Source organism: Melanerpes formicivorus, unplaced genomic scaffold, assembly GCF_026170545.1.
Source record: "Melanerpes formicivorus ecotype bairdi unplaced genomic scaffold, bMelFor1.0.p_v2 SCAF_80, whole genome shotgun sequence".
NCBI classification, from domain to species: Eukaryota; Metazoa; Chordata; class Aves; order Piciformes; family Picidae; genus Melanerpes; species Melanerpes formicivorus.
The window spans coordinates 1,481,159-1,507,877 of NW_027142432.1; the positions used below are offsets into that span (position 1 = coordinate 1,481,159).

Genomic DNA, 26,719 nt, shown 5'->3' on the forward strand with positions numbered 1-26,719 from the left:
CCTCATGTTCCCAGCATACCCCACTGAGCTACAGGACAGGCTGTAACTGAACCTGCCCATCACACTCTTCAAACTATGCTTGAAAAACAGAAAGGGGGAATGCTGGGGGAGACACCACACAGCAGGCTGTGGAAAGCTTCTATACCCTGAATAAACATCTTTCAGAGTGGTATGAACCCTGCCATAGTAACTCATTTCTTGTCATTGCAGTCTGTGAGCAATCCTTTGGCAAAAAAGGCCCCAGTGTGGGTCTGCAATTTACAGACCCTTGACTGGGAAGGCTCCTGGGATCTTGTGGCCTGGGGCCATGGGTACACTTGTGTTTCCACAGGTGCCAGGGTCCAGCAGGTCTCTGCTTGTTGTGTTTGGCCTGCTCCAGAGCATGATCACTGGAAACAAGGCCCTCAGCCCACATCAACTAATTCCATGGGATAGCAAAACATTTGGGCAGCACTGCTGCATTCAGTAAATCAAACCTGGAATTTTAATGCCTGTCAAGATTAAATTGTAGCACAACAGTAAGGTGTTTTGAGCATCAGGACATGTGGGATGATAATTTGCTCTTTGCCCCATTAGAGCCTCAAGAATTAGATATCTCAGGGACCTTACAAGCAGAAAGTTGTGTGTACCTGCAGCACAGATCTGGAGCTGATGTAGTACTATGATCTTTAATCACACTCCCTTTGCCTTAAAGCCATGCAGGCTTAGCCTAACAGCTGAATGAGATGATCATGGAGGTATGAAGAACAAAGCTGAAGACATAGCAGCCAGGATAATCTTGCTTCAAATTGCTACAGCAAAGCACCAGCTCAGCTAAGGGAAGTGGCATCTTGGGTTGCAAAACAAGACAACAAAACATCAAAAGTGTTGCTTGAATGAGCCACTGATGTGGACAGTGTCAGCCATGCCAGCCTGCAAAATCGAGCAGCTGTTGGTTCTTTGTTATCAGCTCAGGGTCAGGGCTGGGCAGAATTTGATGGTCTGTGTTGTACACACTGAAGTGATCATTCTAAACATAGACATAAGAGTATTACAAACTGGGTTGTGAATATTGCTGATTGGATTAGTCCTGGTGTTGGCAGTGCCCTGTTCATTCTCATGCCTGCAAAGGGCCCTGCAGAAGAGAATGAGCCCTGGGCAAAAAGGAGGAATTGTAGGTAAAGCAGGTGGCCATGGGCAGCTTTAACCTTGAACTAAGCAGAGCTCTGCCCTTGAATCAAGAAAGTAAACAACTCCAGGGAAGAAGATCTGTGAACAACAAAGGAAGAAACAGAGAGACCTTCCCAGGCTACCAAAAGGGGGAGAGAGGTGCCTGGACACCAAGCCTAAACCAATCACTTAAGGACAAAGGGCACATGGACACAGAAAGAAAAATATATAAGCCATGATGTGTATGAATCAAGTGGCCTCTGCTGAGGGCTGGTGCTTGAGCACATCTTGGTGTCATCCTTTTTCTGGGCCACCAACACTGCACAGCCTTAGCTGTTGAGTTTTTCCAGTTCTCTGAATCACTTCTTCCTGTTGCTTGTTTGGCAAAGCTTGAGTTTTCCCTTCCATCAGCTAGCCAGGAGAAGTTCTCCTCACCTTTCACTGCCTGTTTTGGAATCTCTTGGTTTTATCACATGACATTGGTTTGGTCACCAGTTGTGTTTGGACTTCACCCAAACCTTCACAAAGTGCAGCTCCGAAAGTTCAGAGTGGAGATGAGGCCAAAAAAAGGCCCTCAAAGGGCAGAGCTGCTATGCATGAGGCCATCCAGAGGTGTCAGACAATGGCAGGCAGAGCTGAGACAGCTCAGGGAAGGGATGGAAATGGCAGGGGGAGAGCTGGCTGGGGAAGCAAGATTGGTGTCAGCAGCCTGAAGGGAAAGAGCTGAAGGCATGGGACAGTGTAGGACAGGCTGCAGTAGGGAAGGCAAAGGGTTCTGGCAAGGTTCAGAGGCCCAACAGGACCAAGGGCTTTGTCCCCTTGGCTCTGCCAGTTGCCTCTGCCACCAGGGACTGTGAGGAGAAACTTGACTTAGAGGTTCTTCTATCGCAAGAGCAGTGGTCAGGGCTTGGCCTTTCTGCTTCCTAGACCAAAGGCAAGTTTTTCTGCCCTGTACTTTGCCTTTGTCTCCCTGCAATCCTGGCCTCTAACAAGCTGCTCTAACGAGTCTCTGGGGAGCCTTTGTCAGTAACAAGCCTCAGTGAGGCCAATCAGTGCTTCAAGGTACTTTGGAGTTTGCTTCTGACTTGGACTTCTTGAGAGGCTTCTTGGCAGTACCTTGGCAGAGTCTCCTGGCAGTACCTAAGGATGATGTAATCAGCCCCAAATACTCCATGGGGCTCATTAAATACTGCTGAACCTCTAATTATTGCCAAGGTTTCTGCAGCTAATTGGAGAGGTTTTTATTGCATAAAGCATCTGATAAAAAGTATTTTTAAAGGTACATTTCATTCCTTTTCAGCAGGAGTTGTCTCTTTGCAATCAAACCACAGGAAAACCTGTCAAGGTCCCACCCTGCTCACTGCCCATCCTCACTCCCCACTGCCCCAGCAGAGCCCAGAGCCACAGGTGAGGGACAGGATCTGCCTTGCCAGGGGCTGGGGGTCAGGGCTTGGCACTTTGGATCAATGAAACCCCTCCAGGTTTCCTCAGCAGCAGAGCCACCTTGAGCTGCTTGTCCTGACCTGTCAGCACTGCCTCAGTTCTCTGCTCTCACCAGACTGTGAAGACACTTTCCTTGTAGTGTCCCCCAGTGGAACCAATTAGCACTACAAGAAACTTCAGAGTTTGACTTCTGGAGAGGTTTCATCAGCCTCCTCTCAGTCCCTGAGGTTTACCTGGCACCAAAGCCACCAGAGGGCTCCTTTAAATGCCCTGGGCTGACCATATAGCTGGGCCTGGCTTCTGGGCTGCATGGAGCTGTGGCCAGGAGCAGCTCCTCTGCACCACACAGCAGGTCTGAGGGCATCTCAGGGCATCTCAGTGAGATGAGGAAGGCAGAGAGAGCTTCAAGGCAGCCAGGACTGGGAGGATGCTGAGAGCTCACTGGAGGAGAAGTCACTGCATTTGCTGACAGGGTGAGTCTGTGGTTGCAGGGCAGTGCAGCTGCAGTTCCTGGAGGCACCTCCTAAAGCTGGGGCTGTGTGCTGGGGCAGGGATTCTGCTGCCTGCCAGGCTCAGCTCTCAAGCACCCCAGGGAGCTCTTCATGTTGCTTTGGGGAGAAACTCTGGTTGGAAGGAGCCACCCTTGGCAGGGCAAGGCAGTGCAGGGCAGGGCAGGGTCCTTCTGTTGTGGAGGGGCTGTTGTGTGGGCCAGGGCTGCTCTCAGCTCCAGTTCATTTCCAGATCATTTCCAGTGGCAATTTCCATGACTATGTTCAGGTCAGGGGTTCCTGACCCAGTCTCTCCTCTCCTGAATTTTTGCTTCCACTGTCCAGAGACAGTGAGGCTGGTGAGGAGGAAAACTCAGCTGTGCCTTTAGAGCAGGGGCTGAGGCTCTTAAACCATCACACAGAGCTTTACTGGGAACCTCACCAAGTGCCTACACTCCTCACCTGAAGGCATTCCTGAGTGTCTGTCTGTCCCTCTCCTTGCCTCAGATGCTCTTTGTGCTGCTGATGGCTCTCTGGGCATGGAAGCTTCAGCTGCAGTCAGGCACAGACACTGTGAGATCTTCTGTGCAGGTGGAGCCACAGCAATGAAGTGTCCCAGCTGTCCTGAGCCTGTGAAGCTCTGGGCAGTGCAGGGTGTGAGGCTGGGAATGAGCTGACTTCAGGAGCTGCCATGGTAATGCTTTGGCTGTGGCCTTGAGGTGTGCATCCAGTCTGTGCTGCCTTCCAGGGGACACTGAGCCAAGTGTCTCCTGGACTAGAAGTGGTATGCTGAGACCCTGAGACACTGAGTGCTGTGTGGTGGATCCCTCTGCTCTCAGCAGTGTCTGGTGGCTTCTCAGGGTGACATGGGAGCATGGTCACCCTCCAGCTGAGGTGCAGACCAGGGTGACTTATACTCCATGGGGAGCTCTCCCACTCTTGCCTTTTACTCTAAACCAGGACCAAGCAGTGCCCCAGCCTTGGAGCTGAAGGAAAGTCCCTGAGAAGCAGTAGGTGTCTGTGAGACAGGGGAGGGTCTGTGGGGAGTGATTTTGGCTGTGCTGAGAGAAGTCTCCTCTCACTGTCTCCTTCTCTTTTGACAGTGCCTCATGGCCAGAGGCAGCAGATGTCCAACAGCAGCTCCATCACCCACTTCCTCCTCCTGCCATTCCCAGGCACAAGGCAGCTGCAGCTCCTGCACTTCTGCCTCTTCCTGGCCATCTACCTGGCTGCCCTGCTGGGCAATGGCCTCATCATCACCACCATAGCCTGGGACCACCACCTCCACACCCCCATGTACTTCTTCCTCCTCAACCTCGCTCTCACTGACCTGGGTGCCATCTCCACCACTGTTCCCAAGTCCATGGCCAATTCCTTGAGGGACACCAGGGACATCTCCTATGCAGGATGTGTTGCCCAGGTCTTTCTGTTTGTCTTTTTCATGCCAGCAGAGTATTTTCTGCTCACCACCATGTCCTACGATCGCTACATTGCCATCTGCAGACCCCTGCACTATGAGACCCTCCTGGGCAGCAGAGTTTGTCTCCACATGGCAGCAGCTGCCTGGGCCTGTGTATTTCTCTATGCTCTGCTGCACACAGCCAATACATTTTCCCTGCCCCTCTGCCAGGGCAATGCTGTGGAGCAGTTCTTCTGTGAAATCCCCCAGATCCTCAAGCTCTCCTGCTCCACATCCTACCTCAGGGAACTTTGGCTTATTCTGCTCAGTGTCTGTTTAGGTTTTTTCTGTTTTGTGTTCATTGTGGTGTCCTATGTGCAGATCTTCAGGGCAGTGCTGAGGATCCCCTCTCAGCAGGGACGCCACAAAGCCTTTGCCACCTGCCTCCCTCACCTGGCTGTGGTCTCCCTCTTTCTCAGCACTGCCTTCTTTGCCTACCTGAAGCCCTCCTCCATCTCCTCCCCATCCCTGGACTTTGTGGTGTCAGTTCTGTACTCAGTGGTGCCTCCAGCAGTGAACCCTCTCATCTACAGCCTGAGGAACAAGGAGCTCAAGGCTGCCCTGAGCCAACTGATCACTGGATCCTTTCAGAAGCAATAAACTCTGTCTTCTCCTGCAGAGCAGTTCTGATGCCACTCAGTGCAGGCCCAGCCTGGCTGCTCGAGTTCTGGCTGCTGCTGGAGCTGTTCCCCTTGTGAGAATGTTGTTCCCACACTAATGTCTTTCTTCAGACCATTTATGCTTAAGTGTTGTCCTGTCTGGTGTGACCCAGAGGCTGCAGACAGGAGGAGCTGTGCTCCCTGTGTGTTGAACACAATAAAGTACCCTGCAGGGAGTTGTTTATCTGAGTTCCTTCCTCCAAGGCTTCTGTGGAGCTGCAGGACAGTGCCTGTGTGCAGAGGTGGAGGGGCAGAGTCCCAGCACAGCAGCAATGCCAAGAAGCCCCAGAGCTTGGGCTGTCCTCAGCTGCTCTTTCTTCCCTTCCACCCTCTCCTGCTGAGCTTCTGTGCTGAGGCAAGGCCTGAGTGCTCTGGCAGCTCAGGCACTGTGCTGCTGTGTGGCAGTTCTGGGACGGCAGTGCTGGGACTGCAGGCAGGGACAGGCCAGGCCTGCTTGTGGGACAGAACTGTGCTCCAGAGCAGCACTACCATCAGAACAGGAGGTATCACAGTATCACAGTATCACAGGTCTCCTCATGCCTTCATACCCCAACCCCCTCCCATTGCAGACTGCACCTACTCAGAGTCCAAAATGTGTACCCTGACCCCCTGACCCTTTCCAGTACAGTCTGGTCTCCACATGTTACAATCTGGATGAAGCTGTGGTCACCTGGCTGGGCCCAGCATGTCCCCAGCAGTGCCACTGCTCTCACCATAGGATGAGCTGGAGCCAGGCACCACATCAACAATGACTGAGGCTTCGTGCGCCCCAGTGCCCAGGCTGGCCGTGCCGTGACGTGGGGCACACACAGCCAGCAGCCTGAGACCCTGGGTTGGGGACAGCCATCAGTGCCACAAGGTGGGGGACAGGGCAGGGCTTGGGGTGCTACTCATGCAGCCCAGGCCCTACCTGGACCCCGGCGGCCAAGGAGCCACCACACCTCTACCAGGCGATGGTGCTGGAGCCAGGTCCTGCCACCACGCAGTCAAGGTCCAGGGTCTGGCCCATGGTGACGGATGGGGATAAAGACTCGATTGAGGACTGGTGCTGCCATCCCTGCCAGGAGGCACCTGGCTGGGTTGTGGTCCCACCAAAAGCATCCCTGTACCATGATAGCATCCCCCACCCACCTCACCTGGCACCACAGCCACCTCGATGGCTGCATGGGCCATGCCAGTGGCACTGGTGCCCACCCAGAGGTAGATGCCACGGAAGAGCATTTAACCCTTCCCAGTACAGACCTGGTCACATCTCAGTACAAACTGCATCTCCTCAACCCCTCCCAGCTCAGATGTGCTCTTATCCCAGGACAAACTGCATCACTTTGCCATCTCCCATACAGTTTCTTGTGCCACTACAAAGTGCATCCCTTGGACCCCTTCCCAGGCCCAGATGCACCCAGCACAGCACAAAGTGGATATCCTGATCCCAGGGCAGCTGTGGCCTGATCCTGGTACCAATGGGATCCCATTGCCATCTCCCAGCACAATCTGAGTCTCATCCCAGTACAAAGTCTATCTCCTGAAACCCTGATTCCATCCCAGCACAGACCAGGACCCATCCCTGCAAACTGATCCCCTGATGCCATCTCAGTTCAGACTGAGGCCCCCTCCAGGTACAAACTGAACCTCTCTGAGCTCTCTCAGTACAGACTGGGCCCTGTCCAACTACAAACTTGTGCCCTGATCCCATCCCAGAAATTGGAGAGAGAGGATCCTTCTACGTTATTCTTGGGGGTGCTGGTGGGGGAGAAGTTTGACAGGAGCAGGCAGTGTGAGCTTGCAGCACAGGCGGCCAAGGGCAGCACAGGTTGCATTCAAAGCATCAATGACAGAGATGGACAGGGGGGATCCTGGCACTCCTCTGCTCTGGTGAGACCTGGAGTACTGTATCCAGCTCTGAAGATTCAGTATAGGAAGGACATGGAGCTGATGGAGGGGGTTCAGAGGAGGGCCAGGAAAATGATCAGGGGGTTGAAGCAGCCCTGGTATGAGGACAGGCTGAGGGAGCTGGGTTTGTTCAGCCTGGAAAAGAGAAGACAGCAGGGAGACTTAATAACCTTCCCAGTACCTGAAGACTACTGGATGGAGAGAGACTGTTTGCAAAAGCCTGCAGGGACAGGACCAGAGGCAATGGCTTCAAACTAGAGCAGAGCAGATTTAGTTTGGATGTGAGGAGCAAGTTCTGAACCATGAGGGTAGTGGATCACTGGAAAAGGTTGCCCAGGGAGGTGGTTGAGACTCCATCCTTGCAGATATTCAAGGTGAGGCACAAGAGGGCTCTGGGCAACCTGATCTAGTTGAGGATGTCCCTGATGACTGCACAGGGGTTGGGTAGATGACCTTTGGAGGTCCCTTCCAAAACAGACCATTCTATGATTCTTGTGATTCTATGATCCCAGTAGAGATTTGGCCTCAGTGAAGTAAAACTGGATCCCCTCACCCCCTCCCAGTGCCACCTGAATCCCTCCAAGTGCAAAATGGATGCTCTGAACCCCTCCAAGGACAGACTGACCTCCCTCCCAGTACAGAAGGCATCCACAGACCTCCTCTCAGCACACACTGTGCTCTCTCCCAGCACAAACTGGACCCACAATATCACCAAGGTTGGAGGAGACCTCAAAGATCATCGAGTCCAGACCCATCCCAGTTCCCTCTGCACCCTCTTCTTGTAGAAATCAGATCTCATGGTCCCCTCCCAGTCGAGACTCAGCCATGTGCCAACACAAACTGCTTTGCTTTTCTCCCTCCCAGTTCAGACTTGGGTCTCTTCCAAGACTAATTTTCTCCCCTGTCCCAGTCCCAGTACAGACTGGGCTCCCTCCCAGTACTAACAGGCGCCCCTGGTGCCTCCTAGTAAAGTCTTGGACACCTCCCTGTAAGAGCTGACCCCATGGCCTCTCCCAGTAACACTGGGCCTTGTCCCAGTACACTCTGAAAGCCTAATCCTGTCCCAGTACAGCCTAGGCCCTTCCTGTCGAAGCTGGAGCCCTGCAGTTTGGGGCTCCCCACGTCAGGAGAGACAGAGATCTGCTGGAGAGAGTCCAACAGAGGCTATGAGGATGAGGAAGGGACTTGAACATCTCTGCTGCCAAACCACTATCCATTATTGGCCTGGACTCCTGGCTCACTGGGGAGGTCCCAGGGTATTGGAGAGGAGCAAATGTGACACCCAGCTCCAAGAAAGGAAGAAAGGAGGATCCAGGAAACTATAGAGCTGGCAGTGTGAGCTGGGTAGCAGGGCAGGGCATGGAGCAGAGCATCTCCAGCACCCTTACATGACCTGGAGAGGACAAGCAGGGCATCAGGCCCAGTCAGCATGGGTTTAGGAAGGGCAGGTCCTCCCTGACCCACCTGATCTCTGTCTCTGACAGGAGGAGTGACTGTTGGATGAGGGCAAGACTGTGGCTATTGTCTCCCTAGACTTTCCAAAAGCCTTTGGCAATGCTCCCCACAGAATTCTCCTGGGCAAAGTGGCTGCTCCTGGCTTGGATGAGCAATGCTCTGCTGGATGCAGCCCTAGCTGGGTGAAAGGACCCAAATAGTGGTGCTCAGTGGAGTTAAATCCAGCTGGTGGCATTTCACAAGTGGTGTTCCTCAGGGCTCAGTGTTGGAACCACTTCTGTTTAATATCTTTATTGATGACCTTGATGAAGACACAGAGTGTGTCAGCAGTGAGTCAGCAGATGACACCAAGTGAGGTGGCAGAGTTGATCTGCATGAGGGTAGGGAGGCTCTGCAGAGGGACTTGGACAGATTGGATCCATGGCCAACATTACAGGAGGAGCTTCAACAACACCAAGTGCCAGGTCCTGCACCTGAGTCACCACAACCCCAAGCAATGCTACAGAGGTAGTGTGGCTGGAGAGCTGTCTGCTAGAAAGGGACCTGGGCTTCTGATGGACAAGCAGCTGAATAGGATCCAGCAGTGTGCCCAGGTGGCCAAGAGACCCAAAGACATCCTGGCTGGGATCAGAAATGCTGTGTCCAGCAGGAGCAGGGAGGTGACTGTCCCCTGGGACTCAGCTCTGGGGAGGCCACACCTTGAGTGCTGTGTCCAGTTTTGGGCAACTCCAACCAAGAGAGATGTGGAGGTGCTGGAGTCAGGGCAGAGGAGGGCAAGGAGCTGGGGAAGGGCCTGGAGAATAAATCTGATGAAGAGCAACTGAAGGAGCTGGTTGAAGTCAAAGCTCAGGGCACTACAGATGCAGTGTGCACCTGCTTGAAATCTGGGGATGATGCAGCTCCTGGTGGTTGTGTGAAGGGAAGAAAACTTCCATAGAGTACAAATTTCAGGGTTCAGAGTGGAGGTGTCCTGGTTTGAGGCCAGGCAGATCCTCTCTTGCTCCTGAGAGCACACAGGAGGTGAGGATAAAGAAAAGTCACTCAAAGGGGATCCTTGTGATCCAAGAGGTCCTGGCTCTGTGTTTCAAGAAGTGGCCATGGAGAGTAGAGACAGAGCAGGGAGGGTACAGAAATGTCATGGTGAGAGCTGCTAGGAAAGTACGATGGATGTCAAGAGCATGAGGGGAAAGAGCTGCAGGCATGGGAAAGTGTAGCACCACCTGCAAGGCTGAAAGCTCAACAGGACTGAGGTCTTTCTCCTCCTGTCTATGCCGGTTGCCTCTCCCACCAAGGCCAGGGAGATGAAACTTTAGCTTGAGACTCTCTGCATCTGACTGCCCAGGCTCTGTGGTCAGGGATTGGCCTTTCTGCTGCAGAAACCAAACCCAGTGTGGGGGACAGCATAGGACAACCTGTGGTGTGGATGGCAATGGGCACTGGCAAGGCTGGAAGTCATCAGGAGAACCCAAGGCTTTTCCTTCTTGGCTATGGCAATCATCCACCACCACCAAGGCCTGTGAGGAGACTTCCTAAGGCACCAGGGAGTCCTCAGTGCTTCCTTAAACACCCCCAGGAGGGCTGGGGACTGTCATCCCCTTGTCCTTCACTCAGCATCACAAACCCCAGTCCCCACAGCACCTGAGGAGCCCTGACCCATACATGAGGGACACTATCTGCCTGCCCAGGCACTGTGGCCAGGGTTTGGCCTTTCTGCTCCATAAAGCAAACCCAGAGTTTGCTCTCCTGCACTTTGCCTTTGTCTGCTGCAATCATGGCCTCCACTGAGTTGCTCTAAGGAGCCCTTGGGAGGCTTTGTTGGTAATGCCCCTCAGTGGGGCCAATCAGTGCTTCAAGGTACTTTGTGTTTTCCTTCTGACTTCTGGAGAAGTTTCTTCAGTCTCCTCTCAGTACTTGAGGTTCCTGCAATGAGTCCCAAGTGCCCTAAGGAGATGTTTGTGTCTCTGCAATCCTCTTCAGGATTTCAAAGTGCACCTCACAAAGCTCAATTTTGTATGCCAAAGATAAAATATTTTACTCCATTTCAGTTCAGAGCAGAGATGATAATTCCCCAAGTGACACTGACCCAGGCTGTCTCAGCAGGACATCTGCACTTGCAGGAACATCTGTCCTTCAGTCTGACATTGAATGGACAACTTTGCTCCTCACCCTCCCCAACCTCCCCATTGCTGTCACTGCCCACCTGGGGCTTACAAGGTGATTCAGCAGAATGTGTTCTGATCCAAGAGCCTCTGAACGACAGAGTGGATAAGGACAAGGTTGATCCTGACTGACTGCAAGGGATCCTGAAGTCAAATCTATTTCTATGGCTGTGCCTGGAGAGAAGCACCAAGCACAAAGATACAGGGACAGTGCTGGCTGTGTTCAGTGCAAGATAGAAACCTTGACCCTGGTGACAACAAAGGTGTCTGTCCAAAGACACAGAGAAGTGAGAGGTAGCTGGCAGAGAGGCTGCCCTGGAGTTCAATTTCCTTCTGCTGGAGCTCAGGGCAAACACTCACAAAGCTTCAACATTCTCAGAGGATGAGAACTGAGCCTGGAGAAATCTGACTTGGTGCTGGCCCTTAGTGCAGGTTGTGCCTGAGAGCTGTCTGTGTGGGGGAGATGCTGGACACAGCTGCTATGACCCAGGAGAGCTCCAAGACTCTGGCTTTAGGCTCACTGTTTTCAGAGGGGGAGATCATTGACTTTCATCAGGTGTTTCTCTGATCTGGAGAACTTTGGATGCTGAATCATCCTGGGATCTTTTGCCACTTATACAGACCCTGAAGTTTTTTACTTTCAGAGTTTTCTATCAGTTCCTTGTTGGCTGTGATCCAAGCACAGATGCACTGAGCTGGCAGGAGGTGACCAACCTCCAAGCCATAGGGAGAGCAGTGCAAGGCTGGGAGAGCCCTGGTCAGGGCTGAGCCATTCCTTGCAGGTCAGTCCTCTCTTCTGAAGCCTTTACTTCTCTCTGCCTGGGGTCATATCCTTCTCTTCTCTCCATCAGCCCTGTTCCTTTGTGCTGGGGAGGAGCAAAGTTTGCAGATCTGCTCCTTGGAACAGGCCAGAAGGTAAAGAGCCCAACTTTGGGACAGCAGCAAGATCCCAGGCTCCAGCTGACCCCTGAGCACCTCCCAACCCTCTCTAGACCCTCCTCCCAAACCACACTTCAACACTTGTGGAGCACTGAGGGTCATTGGCTGTGTGTCATCTCCCTGAGTCCCAGGTGATCAGGTATCAGTTGCATGGCCAGAGGGAGAGAGATGGGATGGCTACATCCTGTGGGTGTCAGCCCCATTAGCACTACAACCAGGGGACTCAGCACAGGAGTCCCTCCATTGCAAGAAGTCACACACAGTGTCCTTACTTCTCAGTCACTTGGTCCCCAAGGAATTGCCCAAGAGCACAGGGGTGACCATTCCTCTCAGCAGCATGGCCTCCCAGAAGGACCTGGACAAGATCTTGGAGGAGAAGAATCACCTGAAGAATGATTTGGAGGAGCCAGAGCTCAGCCTAGAGGAATAGTAGAAGTGGTTGATGAAGACATGGATGAGGACAGGAAGGATGAAGTATGTGAGGATTAGGAGGAGGAGGAGGAAGACAAAGGTGATGATGGGGAAGAAGATTAGGATATGGAATAGGAGAAGAATGAACCATAGGAGGAGGAAGATGAAGAGGAGGAAGAGGGCAAACTCATATCAGCCCCTCTGTGCCACCCAAGCAGCCACATGAGTGCCCTGAGGGTGGGCAAAGCTTCCCACCCAGCCTGGAGCTGGTAAAGCCCCACTGCCCCCAGCCCAGTGCCCAGCTCTGTGTCTGTGGTGACTACAGCAAGAGCTTCACCCTCAGCTCCAACCTCATCCGGCACTGCTGTGTCCACAGCCAGAAGCAGCTGCACCTCTGAGTTCCTGAGGCAAGAGCTTCACTCAGATGGCTGTCCTCGGTCAGCACCGCCGCACCCACAAATGTGACAGCCCTTTACCTGCACAGGCTGCTGCAAGGGCTGCATCTGCAGCTCCTCCCTCACCTGCCATAGTCACCCCCATGCAGGTGACCAGCATGCCCCAGGGGACACAGCAATACACCGACCCCGGCACTGCCAGGCCAAACGTGACCCCCCCGGGGGGCCTTCTTCAGTAGGCCTTTTACACCTTCTTTCCTCAGAAGCAAATGTGTCTCTGCCCTTTTCAACACCAGCCAGTGCTGAGGGGAGTAATGACAGTGCTGAGTCAGCACAGCCACTGCCACCACTGCAGCTGGGTTGGGATTTGGCTGCTTGTTCCTCAACACTTTGGGTTTTCTAGAGGTAAAAGAAAAACTTCAAACCAAGGATAATGCCTAATTAGAATGAAACCCCAACCCTAATAAAGTATTGTCTTTGCTTGGATTTTCTTTGACATTTTTGTCCCAAAAGGCCACTTTTGGGGACATTTCTTCCCAGGGCCAGGGATGAAGCCGTGTGCCCACTTCCGGGAGGTGTCCTTGAGGGTCTTGAATGTGAAGTGAGGAAATCAAACTCAGTGCCTCCCATAGCCATACAGCAGTATCCTTCAATAACCTGCATGGACACGGAATGATGGCTCCAAAATGTACCTGTGCTGAAAAGATTAACCATGGTCCTCATCTAGGACTCAGTAACACACAGGCATTAGAAGGATAAAAACTTATTTGATAGAGAAAGTCCTTCCATGTCTTGGTCTTTGCTGCCACCTCCTGTCCTTTTAACAGCATTGCAGTCACCATGTTGTCTGTTGTATTTTTCTTGTTGGTCCTCTGCCAATCCCACAGAACTGTCCTTCTCTTGTTAGTGAGGCCCAGGGGTGTGAGAACCCAGCCTGCTTTCCAGACTCAGCCTTATTTCTCTCTGTCTAGAGCTGCCATCTGCTGCTCTAGCTCCATTTGCTCTCCCAAGCTCCAGGTTTACTTTCTTGATGTCAGAAAGATAAGCTCTGAACCAGTGGGAGAGTTTCGAACAGTTAGTGAAAAAGTTCAGAAGTCTCCTTCCCTCAGATGTCCTGCTGAGTGTTCTGGGAAGGGCTCAGGTGAGGGCCAGTTCTGAGAGGTTAGGTTGTGGTTGAGTTGAGGCCTGGGGTTTAACACCCAAGGGTCAATGCCAAGGGTAAAGGTGGAGCCAGGATGAGCAATGGGGGCAGAGTCAGGGTCAGGAGTGGGTTTGGGAGGGGCTGAACTGTAAGGGGTTACCTGAGACATGGGCTTAGTTTACTGTTAGAAAAGGTGCTGAGTAGAGAGGATGGGGGGGGGGCAGGATGTACTTGTAGGGCATCATAGGATCTGGGAGCTGCTCAAGATATTCAGTCTGTATTGGGAGGAGTGGTTATTGCTCCCCCTGTTTCCACAGTAGTAGTAGTAGCCCCTTATAACGAGGTCTCTTAGGGTGATGAATGCAGGGGCACAAACCCTGCTGCTGCTTCCAGCAGAATTCCAGAAATGCAGAGAATCTCAGAAGTCCTCCCAGAAGTTCTTTATTACTGTGTTGTGGAATCCCCAGCATTACAGAGTTTCAGAGTGTCTTTAACAGATGAAGTCCCAGAAGCCCTTAACAGAGTAGCTAAGCAAAGCAGAAGTCCCAAATATTCCCTAGCAGTATATCCCTAACCCCCAATCTCCAGTATTGCTCTGAGTAGCTGCTTCAATTCCCTTTCTTACCAATCACTTAACCAATAAAATCTAACCACATGTATAAGCTTATAGGGAATATTTGGGACTTCTGATTTGCTTAGCTACTTTGTTAAGGGTTTCTGGGACTTCCTCTCCTCTCCTCTCCTCTCCTCTCCTCTCCTCTCCTCTCCTCTCCTCTCCTCTCCTCTCCTCTCCTCTCCTCTCCTCTCCTCTCCTCTCCTCTCCTCTCCTCTCCTCTCCTCTCCTCTCCTCTCCTCTCCTCTCCTCTCCTCTCCTCTCCTCTCCTCTCCTCTCCTCTCCTCTCCTCTCCTCTCCTCTCCTCTCCTCTCCTCTCCTCTCCTCTCCTCTCCTCTCCTCTCCTCTCCTCTCCTCTCCTCTCCTCTCCTCTCCTCTCCTCTCCTCTCCTCTCCTCTCCTCTCCTCTCCTCTCCTCTCCTCTCCTCTCCTCTCCTCTCCTCTCCTCTCCTCTCCTCTCCTCTCCTCTCCTCTCCTCTCCTCTCCTCTCCTCTCCTCTCCTCTCCTCTCCTCTCCTCTCCTCTCCTCTCCTCTCCTCTCCTCTCCTCTCCTCTCCTCTCCTCTCCTCTCCTCTCCTCTCCTCTCCTCTCCTCTCCTCGCTGTTTTACATCACTCAGGAGAGATAATGTGCTCTGGCTGACCTTGGCTAAGTCTAACTTCTCTGCTCCTTTCTCTTGTCCCTTTTGTGCAGGGGGAAAAGGGGGAGCCAGGGAGGGAGAAGCCAGTAGCTTCCCCTGGTCCTTGGCTGGGGGGGTCCTTGTGCTGTTTATTAGTTCTAAGTATCTGTGTACTATTGTAAAGCCTGTATATTTTGCACACATTCATTGCATTCCATTGTAGAGTGAAGATTTTGCTTGTAAATACAGGTTCATTTGCTTCTAACTAAGTTGGTCTGGCAAAGTTAATGTTGGGGGGAAAACTTCTACCCATGACAAAAAGATATAAAATGTTGGTGCCTATTCAGTGTGGAGCAATTGCTTGATTGATTAATTGATGCTCAGATTAAGGAAGCAAAATGAAGCTCTTTGGGGGTTTTGTGGCATTTGATATATTCTGCTCTGACTGGGATTCTGGACAAATGGTGCATGGCCTTGAAGTTGGATAAGCTAGGATGATATTTGGCATATAAACTGTCCCTTTGGTTTAAATAGAAGCTGAAAATGCTGTAGGACCACTGCATGGGATTTCTGTGGCTTAACAGATATGATAAAGTGACTGTAACTGTTCCTGCAGAAATACATTAATTCAGCATTCCTGTTGCAGAGAGTTATGTGAGCAGCTGGGACCCCAAAATGATTTTATTGATGGCACTGTACCGAGAGAGACGTGCAGCAAACAGGTGTTCTGTGCCCAGGTGGCCAAGAGGGCCAATGGCATCCTGGCCTGCATTAGGAATAGTGTGGCCAGCAGGAGCAGGGAAGTCATTGTGCCCCTGTACTCTGCATTGCTTAGGCCACACCTTGAGTACTGTGTCCAGTTCTGGGCCCCTCAGTTTAAGAAGAACATCAAAACACTTGAACGTGTCCAGAGAAGAGCAACAAGGCTGGGGAGAGGCCTTGAACACAAGCCCTATGAGGAGAGGCTGAGGGAGCTGGGATTGTTTAGCCTGGAGAAGAGGAGGCTCAGGGGAGACCTCATTGCCCTCTACAACTACCTGAAGGGTGGTTGTGGCCGGGAAGGGGTTGGTCTCTTCTCCCAGGCAAGCAGCACCAGAACAAGGGGACACAGTCTCAAGCTGCGCCAGGGGAGGTTTAGGTGAGGAGGAAGTTCTTCACCGAGCGAGCCATTTGTCATTGGAACGGGTTGCCCAGGGAGGTGGTTGAGTCACCATCCCTGGAGGCGTTCAAGAGGAGATTGGACGTGGCACTTGGTGCCATGGTCTAGTCATGGGGTCTGTGTTGATAGGTTGGACTCGATGATCCTCGAGGTCCTTTCCAACCTAAGTTATACTGTGATACTCTTTTCAGGTGTAGCAGCCACAGACATCGTAGGGTTAGTTCTAACTCACACGTAGACATTTCCAGTGATGAGGAAGACACAGAAACAGGACAAACAGGACAAACAGGGAGAAACAGGAAGACAGGAGTTAATGGGAAAGCAGCTGAGTGAGACCAGCAGCAGTTCTGGCATTCAGCCAGCAGGGGGCAGACGGAGCTCACAACAGCAGTGCCAGTGGCTGTGGCTCCACTGGAAGCCATTCATGAGGCAAAATCTCTTCCACCTGCAGCAGCAGGAATGGAAGCGAGTTCCACAGCAGCCGCTGGGTCCCAAAGTCCACCCACCAGTGCTGTTTCCTTGCAAACCCCTTCTGCTTCTGCAAAGTCTGCTGCAAACTTAAATGCAGCTGCAGTTAAACAAATCACAGCTTTGGATAAAAGGGCCAGGAACAAGGCAGAGGCAGAGGCAGAGGCACAGAAAGAACAGCAAGATCCCTCTGCTGGTCAGGGACCTTCTGTTGAAAAGGATCCTTCTGCAAATGGAGAGAAAGTTTGCCTTAAAGATATAGCTGAATTGCTGAGGCCATCAGTGGATAGTGGAGATGCAGGACAGGATACAGGTTCTGGTAAGTCAGGAGATAATGGAGGTGCCTCTGAACATAAAGATGTCCTACAGAGGGCAGCAGCAGCATTACTGGGACAGCCACTTCAAGAGGAGGAGACTGATGAAGGTAACACCCAAGCAGCTAATGCCCCCAGGCAGGAAATCAGGCGTGTAAGAAAGGATTACATTAGGGGAGAGAATGAGCCAACTCATACATGGCTAGGCAGGTGCCATGATACAGGGACCCCTGCTTCATTAGTGGGGGACAAGTCAACATCTCAGCTTGGAATGCTCTCAAAAGATAGTGGAATAGATAGGCATCTAGGCAGGTACCTTGGTAAGGTTCCTCTGTGGACATGCCTTATACTGGCAGCTCTTAGGAGGTGTCCATCCAGAGATGACCTTCCATGGAACCCTAAGCCTTGGAAAACCATAGATGAGGGAATTAAGTGTGCTGACAAGGTTAAACATGGTCTTCATCTAGGACTCAGTAACACACATGCATTAGAAGGATAAAAACTTATTTGCTAGACAAAGTCCTTCCATGTCTTGGTCTTTGCTGCCACCTCCTGTCCTGTTAGCAACATTGCAGTCTTCATGCTTTGTGTTTTTCCTGTTGGTCCTCTGCCAATCCCACAGAACTGTCCTTCTCTTGCTAGTGAGGCCCAGGGGTGTGAGGACCCAGCCTGCTTTCCAGACTCAGCCTTATTTCTCTCTCTGTCTAGAGCTGCCATCTGCTGCTCTAGCTCCATTTGCTCTCCCAAGCTTCAGGTTTACTTTATTGATGTCAGAAAGCTAAGTTCTGAATCAGTGGGAGAGTTTCTAACAGTTAGTGAGAAAGTTCAGAAGTCTCCTTCCTTCAGATGTCCTGCTGAGTGTTCTGGGAAGGGTTCAGGTCAGGGACAGTTCTGAGAGGCAGAGGTTGGGTTGTGGCTGCATTGAGTCCTGGGGTTAACACCAAAGGGTCAATGCCAAGGTAAAGGCTGGAGGCAGGATGAGCAATGGGGGCAGAGTCAGGGTCAGGAGTGGGTTTGGGAGGGGCTGAGCTGTAAGGGGTGAGATGAGGGATTGGCTCAGCTCCATTACATTTGAGCAGGGGACTGAGTAGAGAGGATGGGAGTGGCTCACTCTGTACTGGGTGGGCAGCCTAGGATCCAGCCTGTACTGGGAGGTGATAAAAGCATTCAGTCTGTAATGGGAGGTGTGTCAGTTTCAATTCAGACCCTGAGGAGACCCCCACACAGTGGGGGAGGGCTAGGTGGGGAGGGAGGGATACACTTCCCTACCAAGGAGCCCTGCACCCATGCCTGGTGAAGGAAGACAACGTCCCCCTGAGGAGAAGCAAGCTGCAGGGCTGGCCAAGAATGGATCTTCATCAGATTTCTGATGTCTTCTTTTTGTCTTGTCTTTCTTGTCTTGAATGCTGCTCATTGGACAGTCACTGGAAAATGAGAAAGGCTCCAGCAGAAGTTTCCAACCTACCACAGCCTGGGACTGCAGACACAGTGCTGTTAGGTCTGCCCTATGAGCTGTCTCCAACTAAGGCAGCAGCTGAGCTGACCACAGACTCAAATGCAGGAGGAGTGTGGTTCACAGCTGCATCCAGCCACTGTACGGGATGCAAATGGCAACAGAAAGCTGCAGTGCTGGAAGCTGGTACTGGGAAGACTGTGACAGAGGAAGGTGGTGCACAGGTAGAAGCATTGCCCTGCACTCATGCTGGCAGCAGAGAATGGTGCCACTGCTATTCACACTGACTCCTGTGCAGCCTACAAGGGTGCCACTGAATGGATGTGTTGGGGGAATCTAATCAATCTGGAGAGCTGGAGACTGGCAATGATTCTGAGAAATAGCTTAGTCAAGCCCCTCAAAGGTAGGATGGGTCAAAGGCCATGCACAGCAGGGAAGAGCTGCTGCAAAATGGAACCAGCAGGCAGACAACCCAGCAAAAATTCCTGTGGTGAACAATGAAGGGGAAGATTGAGCAAGATTGGCTGAGTGGCTGCACATCAGAAGAGGCCACCCAGGGAAGACCAACCTCTATCTGAGGGTCAGCCTCGAGGGTGGTCAGTTCGAAACATTTGAAACAGTTCTTACAACTTATCCACAATGTTGGGTATGGCTTAAGGCAAACCACCCTGTGACAGTTTTAGGCTATGCCTTTAAGAAAGGGACAGTTACTGGGACACACTGGCTGAATGTTTTGGTATAAAAATTGAAAACAAAGATAAGTCTAAACGTATTTCATTGTTAGATTGGTAGAATGCATATTTGAATTTTAGCTTTAATTCAGTTTGAATCTCAGTTCAGTCTGTCTTTTTCAGTCTGTCTGTTTCAGTCTCTCTGAGCAACAGCTGTGCTGGACAGAGTTGACTGAATTAATGGAACTAACAGATAAGAAACTAATTCTTGCATACGCTTTGAGCTGACAGAATTTTCTCCTTAATTACCTTTTTCTCTCTCTCTAACCCTTTTTGGGAAAAAAAGGGGGATGGGGGAGAAGGGGGGGTAGAGTTGGGGGGAACCCCTCTTCTTGGAGGAGGGAAAGGTGTCTTGTATTTCGTTCTTTGGTGTATATTTCTGTATATATTGCAAATATTGTATATTGTGTATATATTAATCTGCATTTCATCCTGCTTGTAAATATAGCTCTTATCTGAGCTGAGTTAGCTGTGGTTTCTTTGTGTGTGTGGGAGAACTGAACTTTCTCTCACCACCACAGCAATAAACAACAGCAGAAGAATCAAGAATATGAAAGAACAGCATTTCCCATGAAGTTGAACATTGATCACAATGACTGTTATGATAATCTGAGACCGAAAGCATCAGAAGAATGTACCACAAAACCATCTGAGCTCCCCCAAGCTCAGCCCCAGATCAAAAGTGCAGAACCAGCTCCAATGCTCAGAACCAGCTCCAATGCTCAGCCCCAGATCAAAAGCACAGAACCAGCTCCAAAGTTAAGTCCCAGATCAAAAGTGCAGAACCAGCTCCAAAGTTAAGCCCCAGATCAAAAGTGCAGAACCAGCTCCAAAGCTCTAGAGCCAGATGAAATAACAATGCATTTTTACTCACCCTAATAATACTGATCTTTTGATATTTTGTTTTTGCTAAGGAAAGGCACTGAGTCCTATTAATCCTAACTTTGGCCTAATGTTGTTTGTTCTTTCAAGTTTCTCCTAGCTAAAACTTCCAGAACTCTTATATCCTCCATAAATTTTGGTAAATCACATTTGAAACTACATGTAAAAGGAAAATCTGAGAACATAACATGCTTTAACCATTCTTTCTTGTGACATAATACCTGAATTTCCCCCTCTTTTTTGTTTTATATAACCTAAAATGAAAATGTCTTTTGTGATATAATTAATTTTGACTTTCCCTTTGACTATTTAAAGTTATGCCAAACTGGTGAGTTACCATATGTGAACATACTCCCTAATCACACAACAATGAAGCAATCATGATATTCAGTCCTAATTCAGATGGGCTTTGGTACATTCTTCTGATTGATGCTTTTGATCTCAGATTATAATAGCGATCATTGTGATCGGTGTTAGGTAGCTCTGCTGATCTTCATCTTCATGGAAAGTACTCTGTGTTCTGTCCTCTCCATTCTTGTCCTGTTGTTTGTTGAGATGATTGCAGCACTGCATTGCAAAATTGATGTTTCCAGGTGTTGACTTGGGTTAGCTATTTCTTGCTGGTATCACTAAAGCCTTAGTTATGAAATATGCAAAATATGCATCCCTCTTTTTCTCTCTCCTTTTATATATATATATATATATATATATAATTTTCATCTTAAAGCAAAGGTAAACCAATCCTTCTCCTACATAGAAACATAGAATCACAGAACTGTTGTGGTTGGGAAAGACCTTCAAGGTCATCCAGTGCAGCCATTACCTAAGCCTACCAAGTCTGCTGATAAAGCATGGCCAAGGGCTCTGGCAAGGCTGAAAGCCCAACAGGACCTAGGTTTTGGTCCCTGGGCTCCAGCAGTTGTCTCTGCCACCCAGGCCTGGGAGCAGATCCGATATTTTGAGGCTTTCAGGCTCTACTGTCCCCAGGGACTGTGCTCAGGGCTTGGCCTTCCTGCTCCATAAACCAAACCCGGGTTTTTCAGCATCACAGACTCCTGCATTTTACCTTTGTTTTGGACTAGAAATCACAGCCTCCAATTACCTGCTTTAAGGAGCCCCTGGGGAGGCTTTGTCAGTAACAAGCCTCAGTGGGGCCAATCAAGCTACTTTGGCATTTGCTGCTGACTTCTGGAGCAGTTTCTTCAATCTTCTCTCAGTCCCTGATACCTGGAGTCAGCCCCAAATACTCCATGGGGCTCATTAGAACACAGAAGTCCCTCAGGAGCTGTGGCTCTGCCTGGGATTTCCTTCAGGTACTGAAGACTTGTCCAGCTCATTAGAGCTTTTTCACAGCTAATTGAATCTGTTTCACAGTGCAGTTAATTAAGAAGACTTCCCACTGGGCCTCATAAAACCCTGGGTTGTTTTTAAAGGATGTTTTTAATTAGTTGTATTTGAGAGAAGGGAGCTGACAGCAGCACTCTCCATGTGATCTTGATCCACAGAGTCTCCTTAGGAGGCCTGGACTAGGGGAAAAAACTCTCCATCAAGAACTGACACTGTATGAACAACTGATGTCCCATCAGACTCCTCTACTTCTCCCTGCAGCTGCAGGTCACAGCTCCATGGAACCAGCTCCCCCCTGCTCTCTGTAGAGATGTGTCTACACATAGCCACAGGAGAATTGTTCCTGTTTGGAAGTCAAAAAAAGCAAAGTCTGATAAAGTTGCATCAGTAATCAAACCCCTCTGGAACCAGCTGCTCAGCACAAATTGTCTCTCAGCAGATTGTCTCTCTCCAAGGCATGATCTGAGAAGCAATGTTTTAGGCAAGTGGATACAAGAGATGGAGAGCAAAAACAATCACAGAGGTGGCCCAGGGGACAACTGGAGCTTTGCCTCCCTGAAGGTCAAAGCAGCATAGGAGAGAGGCATCTGAATGAACAAAGAATAAGTGCAGAAGCAAATTGGAGAATGATGGAAAGGGCCTTGGGCAGTCCAGTCTGCACCTGGAAAGGTGACTCCAGAGATGGTCACTGTGTCCTGGAGAGGACAGTACATCAAAGCTTAATTAAGCAGATGGTCTAAGAGGTAGAAGAGTAGCAGGGAAGTGCCAGGGGCAGATCAATATCTCTTTGGAACATCCTTTTGAATAGGTCCTGGCATTGGCAGAGGTATCTGGTGAGAGAGGACAAACCAATGTCTCCCACCTTTGGGAGAGGCCAAAGTGCAGCCCAGGGAAGCCCAGGCTATGCCAGCTCAGCTGGTGAGCAATGAGGCCCACTACCTGGGAGTCCTTTTGGGTGGCTTTTCTGTGCACCTGAAAGAGCAGAACCTGTCCCACAAACATCAGCATGGACTTGCCAAGGTTCAGCCATTCCTCACTGTGGCAGTTTTAGGCTGATGCTTAGAACATTTTCCACAGACCTTGAGTGAAAGTGGTAGAATATAAATAAATTACCATGGGATGCAAAGGAAGATAATGATGAGGTCTAACTAATCCCAGTGCTCTGACAACTAGCATAAAGTTAGTTGTCCAAATTAACTCTCTCTGAACTTATCCAGTGCCACAGGCAACTGCAGCTAACACCATACTTGGTCTGGAGAGATAAATCCTGTGGAGACAAAGAACTCCAGAGAAGATTGAGTCAGATAATGGAATTCATTTTAAGAATAATCTCCAACAGACTGGGCCAAAGAGCACAGCATCGAGTGGCTGTACCACATCCACTACTATACACCAGCTGCAGGGAAGGTTGAACACTGCAATGGTTTGCTAAAAACCACCCCGAAAGCCATGGGGGTGGAACTTTGAAAAACTGGGAGAAACATCTAGCACAAGCAACCTGGCTGATAAATAGTAGAGGTTCTGTGACTAGAGCAGGACCAGCTCAATCAGATCTGTTACAAGCAGTAGAAGGTGACTAAGTTCCTGTTGCTCATGAAAAGAATCTGTTAGGAAAAACTGTTTGGGTATTTTCTCCTTTGGCTGAGGGTAAACCTCTTTGAGGGCTGGTGTCTGCCACAGATCCTGGTCATAGAATAGAATAGAATAGAATAGAATAGAATAGAATAGAATAGAATAGAATAGAATAGAATAGAATAGAATAGACCAGGTTGGAAGAGACCTTCAAGATCATCATGTCCAACCTATCATCCAATGCCACCTAATCACATAAATCATGGCACCAAGCACCCCATCAAGCCTCCTCCTGAACACCTCCAGTGATGGTGACTCCACCACCTCCCCAGGCAGCCCATTCCAATGGGCAATCGCTCTCTCTGTGTAGAACTTCCTCCTAACCTCCAGCCTAAACCTCCCCTGGCACAGCCTGAGACTATGTCCTCTTGTTCTGGTGCTGGTTGCCTGGGAGAAGACACCAACCTCTGCCTGTCTACAACCTCCCTTAAGGTAGTTGTAGAGGGCAATAAGGTCACCCCTGAGTCACCTCTTCTCCAGGCTAAGCAAGCCCAGCTCCCTCAGTCTCTCCTCATAGGGCTGTGTTCCAAGCCCCTCACCAACTTTGTTGCCCTTCTCTGGACACCTTCCAGCAAGTCAACCTCCTTCCTAAACTGAAGAGCCCAGAACTGGACACAGTACTCAAGGTGTGGCCTAACCAGTGCAGTGTACAGGGGCAGAATGACCTCCCTGCTCCTGCTGGCCACACTGTTCCTGATGCAGGCCAGGATGCCATTGGCCCTCCTGGCTGCCTGGGCACACTGCAGGCTCATGTTCAGCCTACCATTGACCAGTACCTCCAGGTCCCTCTCTGTCTGGCTGCTCTCCAGCCACTCTGACCCCAGCCTGTAGCACTGCATGGGGTTGTTGTGGCCAATGTGCAGAACCCGGCACTTGGATGTGTTCAATCTCATGCCATTGGATTCTGCCCGTCTATCCAGCCTGTCCAGGTCTCTCTGCAGAGCCTCTCTACCCTCCAGCAGATCAACTCTTGCCCCCAGCTTGGTGTCATCAGCAAATTTACTGATGATGGACTCAACGCCCTCATCCAGATCATCAATAAAGATGTTAAAGAGCACAGGGCCCAGCACTGATCCCTGGGGCACACCACTAGTGCCTGGCTGCCAGCTGGATGTGACACCATTCACCACCACTCTCTGGGCTCGGCCCTCCAGCCAGTTCCTAACCCAGCTCAGAGTGTGCTCCCGTACAAGCCATGGGCTGACAGCTTGGCCAGGAGTTTGCTGTGTGGGATGGTGTCAAAGGCCTTGCTAAAGTCCAGGTAGACTACATCCACAGGCCTCCCCACATCCACCAGGCAGGTCACCTGATCATAGAAGGAGATCAGGTTGGTCAGGCAGGACCTGCCCTTCCTAAATCCATGCTGGCTGGGCCTGATCCCTTGGCCGTCCTGTAATGGATGGCCATGCTGGGTAATGCAACAGAATGGTAAACTTCAGTGTGTTCCACAAAGAAATCTAACTCTAGCTGAAAGAGCTCAAGTTCAGAGTGTGTAACAATGGATTTCATGACTGTCTGGATTTTCTGTTCAGGAACAATGTGGCATTCAAAGAAGAATCCAAGAGCAACCTACAGGAAATGAGCAGGAGCCCTGTGTCACCTGGGTGATCCTGTTTCCTCTCATCAGCTGAAGAGACAGACTGATTCCTGATTCCTGCTTCCTTCTTACTGTTGCCTGAACTTTGTATCCACCTACATCTGAGACAGCCAGAATGGAGGACAAACTGAAACCTGAACTTTTGTTTCTCTAAGCTAGCTCTAAAAACCTAATTCTAACTCTAATTCTAATTCTGTCTGAGGGAGTTCAAGCTGTATGGAATTACTGGAGTTTCTTTTCAGGTACAACATGATACCTAAAGAAGCATCCAAGAGGAACTTACAGTACATGAGCAGGAGCCCTGTGTCACCTGGGGGATCCTTTTCGATCTCCTCTGCTGAGGGTCAGACTGTTTCCTGCTTCCTGATCTTTATACTGACCTGCATCTGAGACAGCCAGAATGCAACATGACCTGAAACCTGAACTTTTGCTGCTCACCACATTGATATTGGTTTGGCTTAGATGAATGGCTTGATGCAGACAATGGAATGAGATACAAGGGCTGGAATGTTACAGTTTTAAGGCTAACATCTTAATTGTAAAGAAGCTTTTCCAGAGAATTTGAGTCTAGGGCTGGACACCTTTGGGGGCTGGACACAGAATAATGCAAGATAAGTTTCTCTCATCTCATTGGACTGCTGAATATCTTCTATATTTTAGCACAAGCTTGTTTCTCTCCCTCTCTGGGCTGGCTCTGCCTGCTTCTTGCTTCACTGTGCTGCCTGTGCATGCTTCTGGCTGATCTTCTTGTTTGGGTTTGCAAAGGTACAGTGGGTAGAGAGATAACTGGGGCTGGCTATATAGAGCCCTCTGGGCTTTGTGTCCAGGATGTGGGGGGAAAGAGAGAGAGAGTTGGATTATTGGTCCAAGGGGGCACTGAGCTGTTGTTGAACTGTAATTTTATGTAAATGTATTTTGTGTTTGTTTGTTTCCTTTTATACTTTGATGTTTAGTCTACTTTTAGATCAGGCCAGCCTGATCTAGTGTGAGGTGTCCCTGCTCATGGCAGGGGGGTTGGAACTAGATGATCCTTGTGGTCCCTTCCAACCCTGACTGATTCTATGATTCTAAATGTAATTCCATTTTGATTCCAACATTCTGAGTAAGTTTGGTGAATTTACTCCTTGGGGTAAATTTCCAAATTGTTGGGTGCTCCAGTCCTATCCCACAACACACAACCATCCCTGTGATGTCACCCCCAGACCCATGATATTCACACAACCCTCTCTATGGTGTCACTAAGTCCTATGATGTTGCACAGCCTACTCTATAACACAGCCTGATTCGTGTCACACATCCCTCTCGATGATGTCACACATTTTACTCTGTGATGTCACACATCACACCTTACGAGGTTACACAAACCAATTTATGATGTCACACAACCCAATGATGTCACACAACCCACTCTAGGATGTCAGTCAGCCTCCTCAATGATGTCACACAACCCTCTCTGATGTCGCCAAGTCCTGTGATGTCACACAGCCTGGTCTGTGATGTCACACAGCCTGGTCTATGATGTCATACACCTTTGTTTATGGTGTCACAGAACCCTCTGTGATGTCACAATGCCCTATATATGGCATCAAACATTTTGCTCTATGATTCAGTGAAACCTCCCCTGCTGTAGCTTTTAACCATTTCCTCTGGTCCTGTCATTGTTCATCAAGAAGAGACTGCTCCCTCTGTGATGGTTTAACCCACTGACATCAACAAAAACTTGGCTGAGTGCAGTTGGAGAAGCGAATGGAGCTGTGTTTTGCAAGCAATAATGGAATGCAATCAATATATACAAAATATACAGGAGTTACAATATTATACAGGTATTTGCAAAAAGAAAACAACACAGAAATCCTCCTTGGGCAGGAGGATTCCACCTCGCCTCTCCCCAACCTCTCTCCCATCCCTTTTACCTCTGTTAATTAGAAGAAAAAAGAAAAGGAAGAATATGTTAAGGGAATTTCTTTACACAGCTCAAAGCTTTGTAAAGAAAGTTAGTTTTGCTTATCTCATTTGCTGATAAGCAGCCTCTCTCTGTCCAGGACAGCCTGCATGCCAAGAGAAAGACAGGAGATGGAGTGCCTGAGAGAAAGGAATGAGAGAGAGATTTGCTATGGCACATCTCACATCTGACCAATGAAATTCATTTAAAAATAATCTTTGTTTTCCGTTTTGCACCTGAATCTTCAGCTAGAGAATTTTGCAGCTATCTTTTCTTAAAGGCATAGCCTGAACTGTCACACCTGGACAGAGGAGCAGAGATTTCCTTTGCCTTGCTGGGGCCTGCTGCTTGTTTCATCCACTGTCCTTGGTCATCTT

At 50.0% G+C, this 26,719-nt stretch overlaps 2 protein-coding genes across 2 annotated transcripts in view; both read left to right on the forward strand.

Annotated features, from left to right (window-relative positions):
- Positions 1–26,719, forward strand: part of LOC137454318 (zinc finger protein 850-like) — a 78,168-nt gene that overhangs the window by 33,060 nt on the left and 18,389 nt on the right. The window lies entirely within an intron of this gene.
- Positions 4,207–5,139, forward strand: LOC137454401 (olfactory receptor 14A16-like). Its single transcript, XM_068164443.1, has one exon. The coding sequence runs from the start codon at positions 4,207–4,209 to the stop codon at positions 5,137–5,139; it is 933 nt and encodes a 310-aa protein (XP_068020544.1).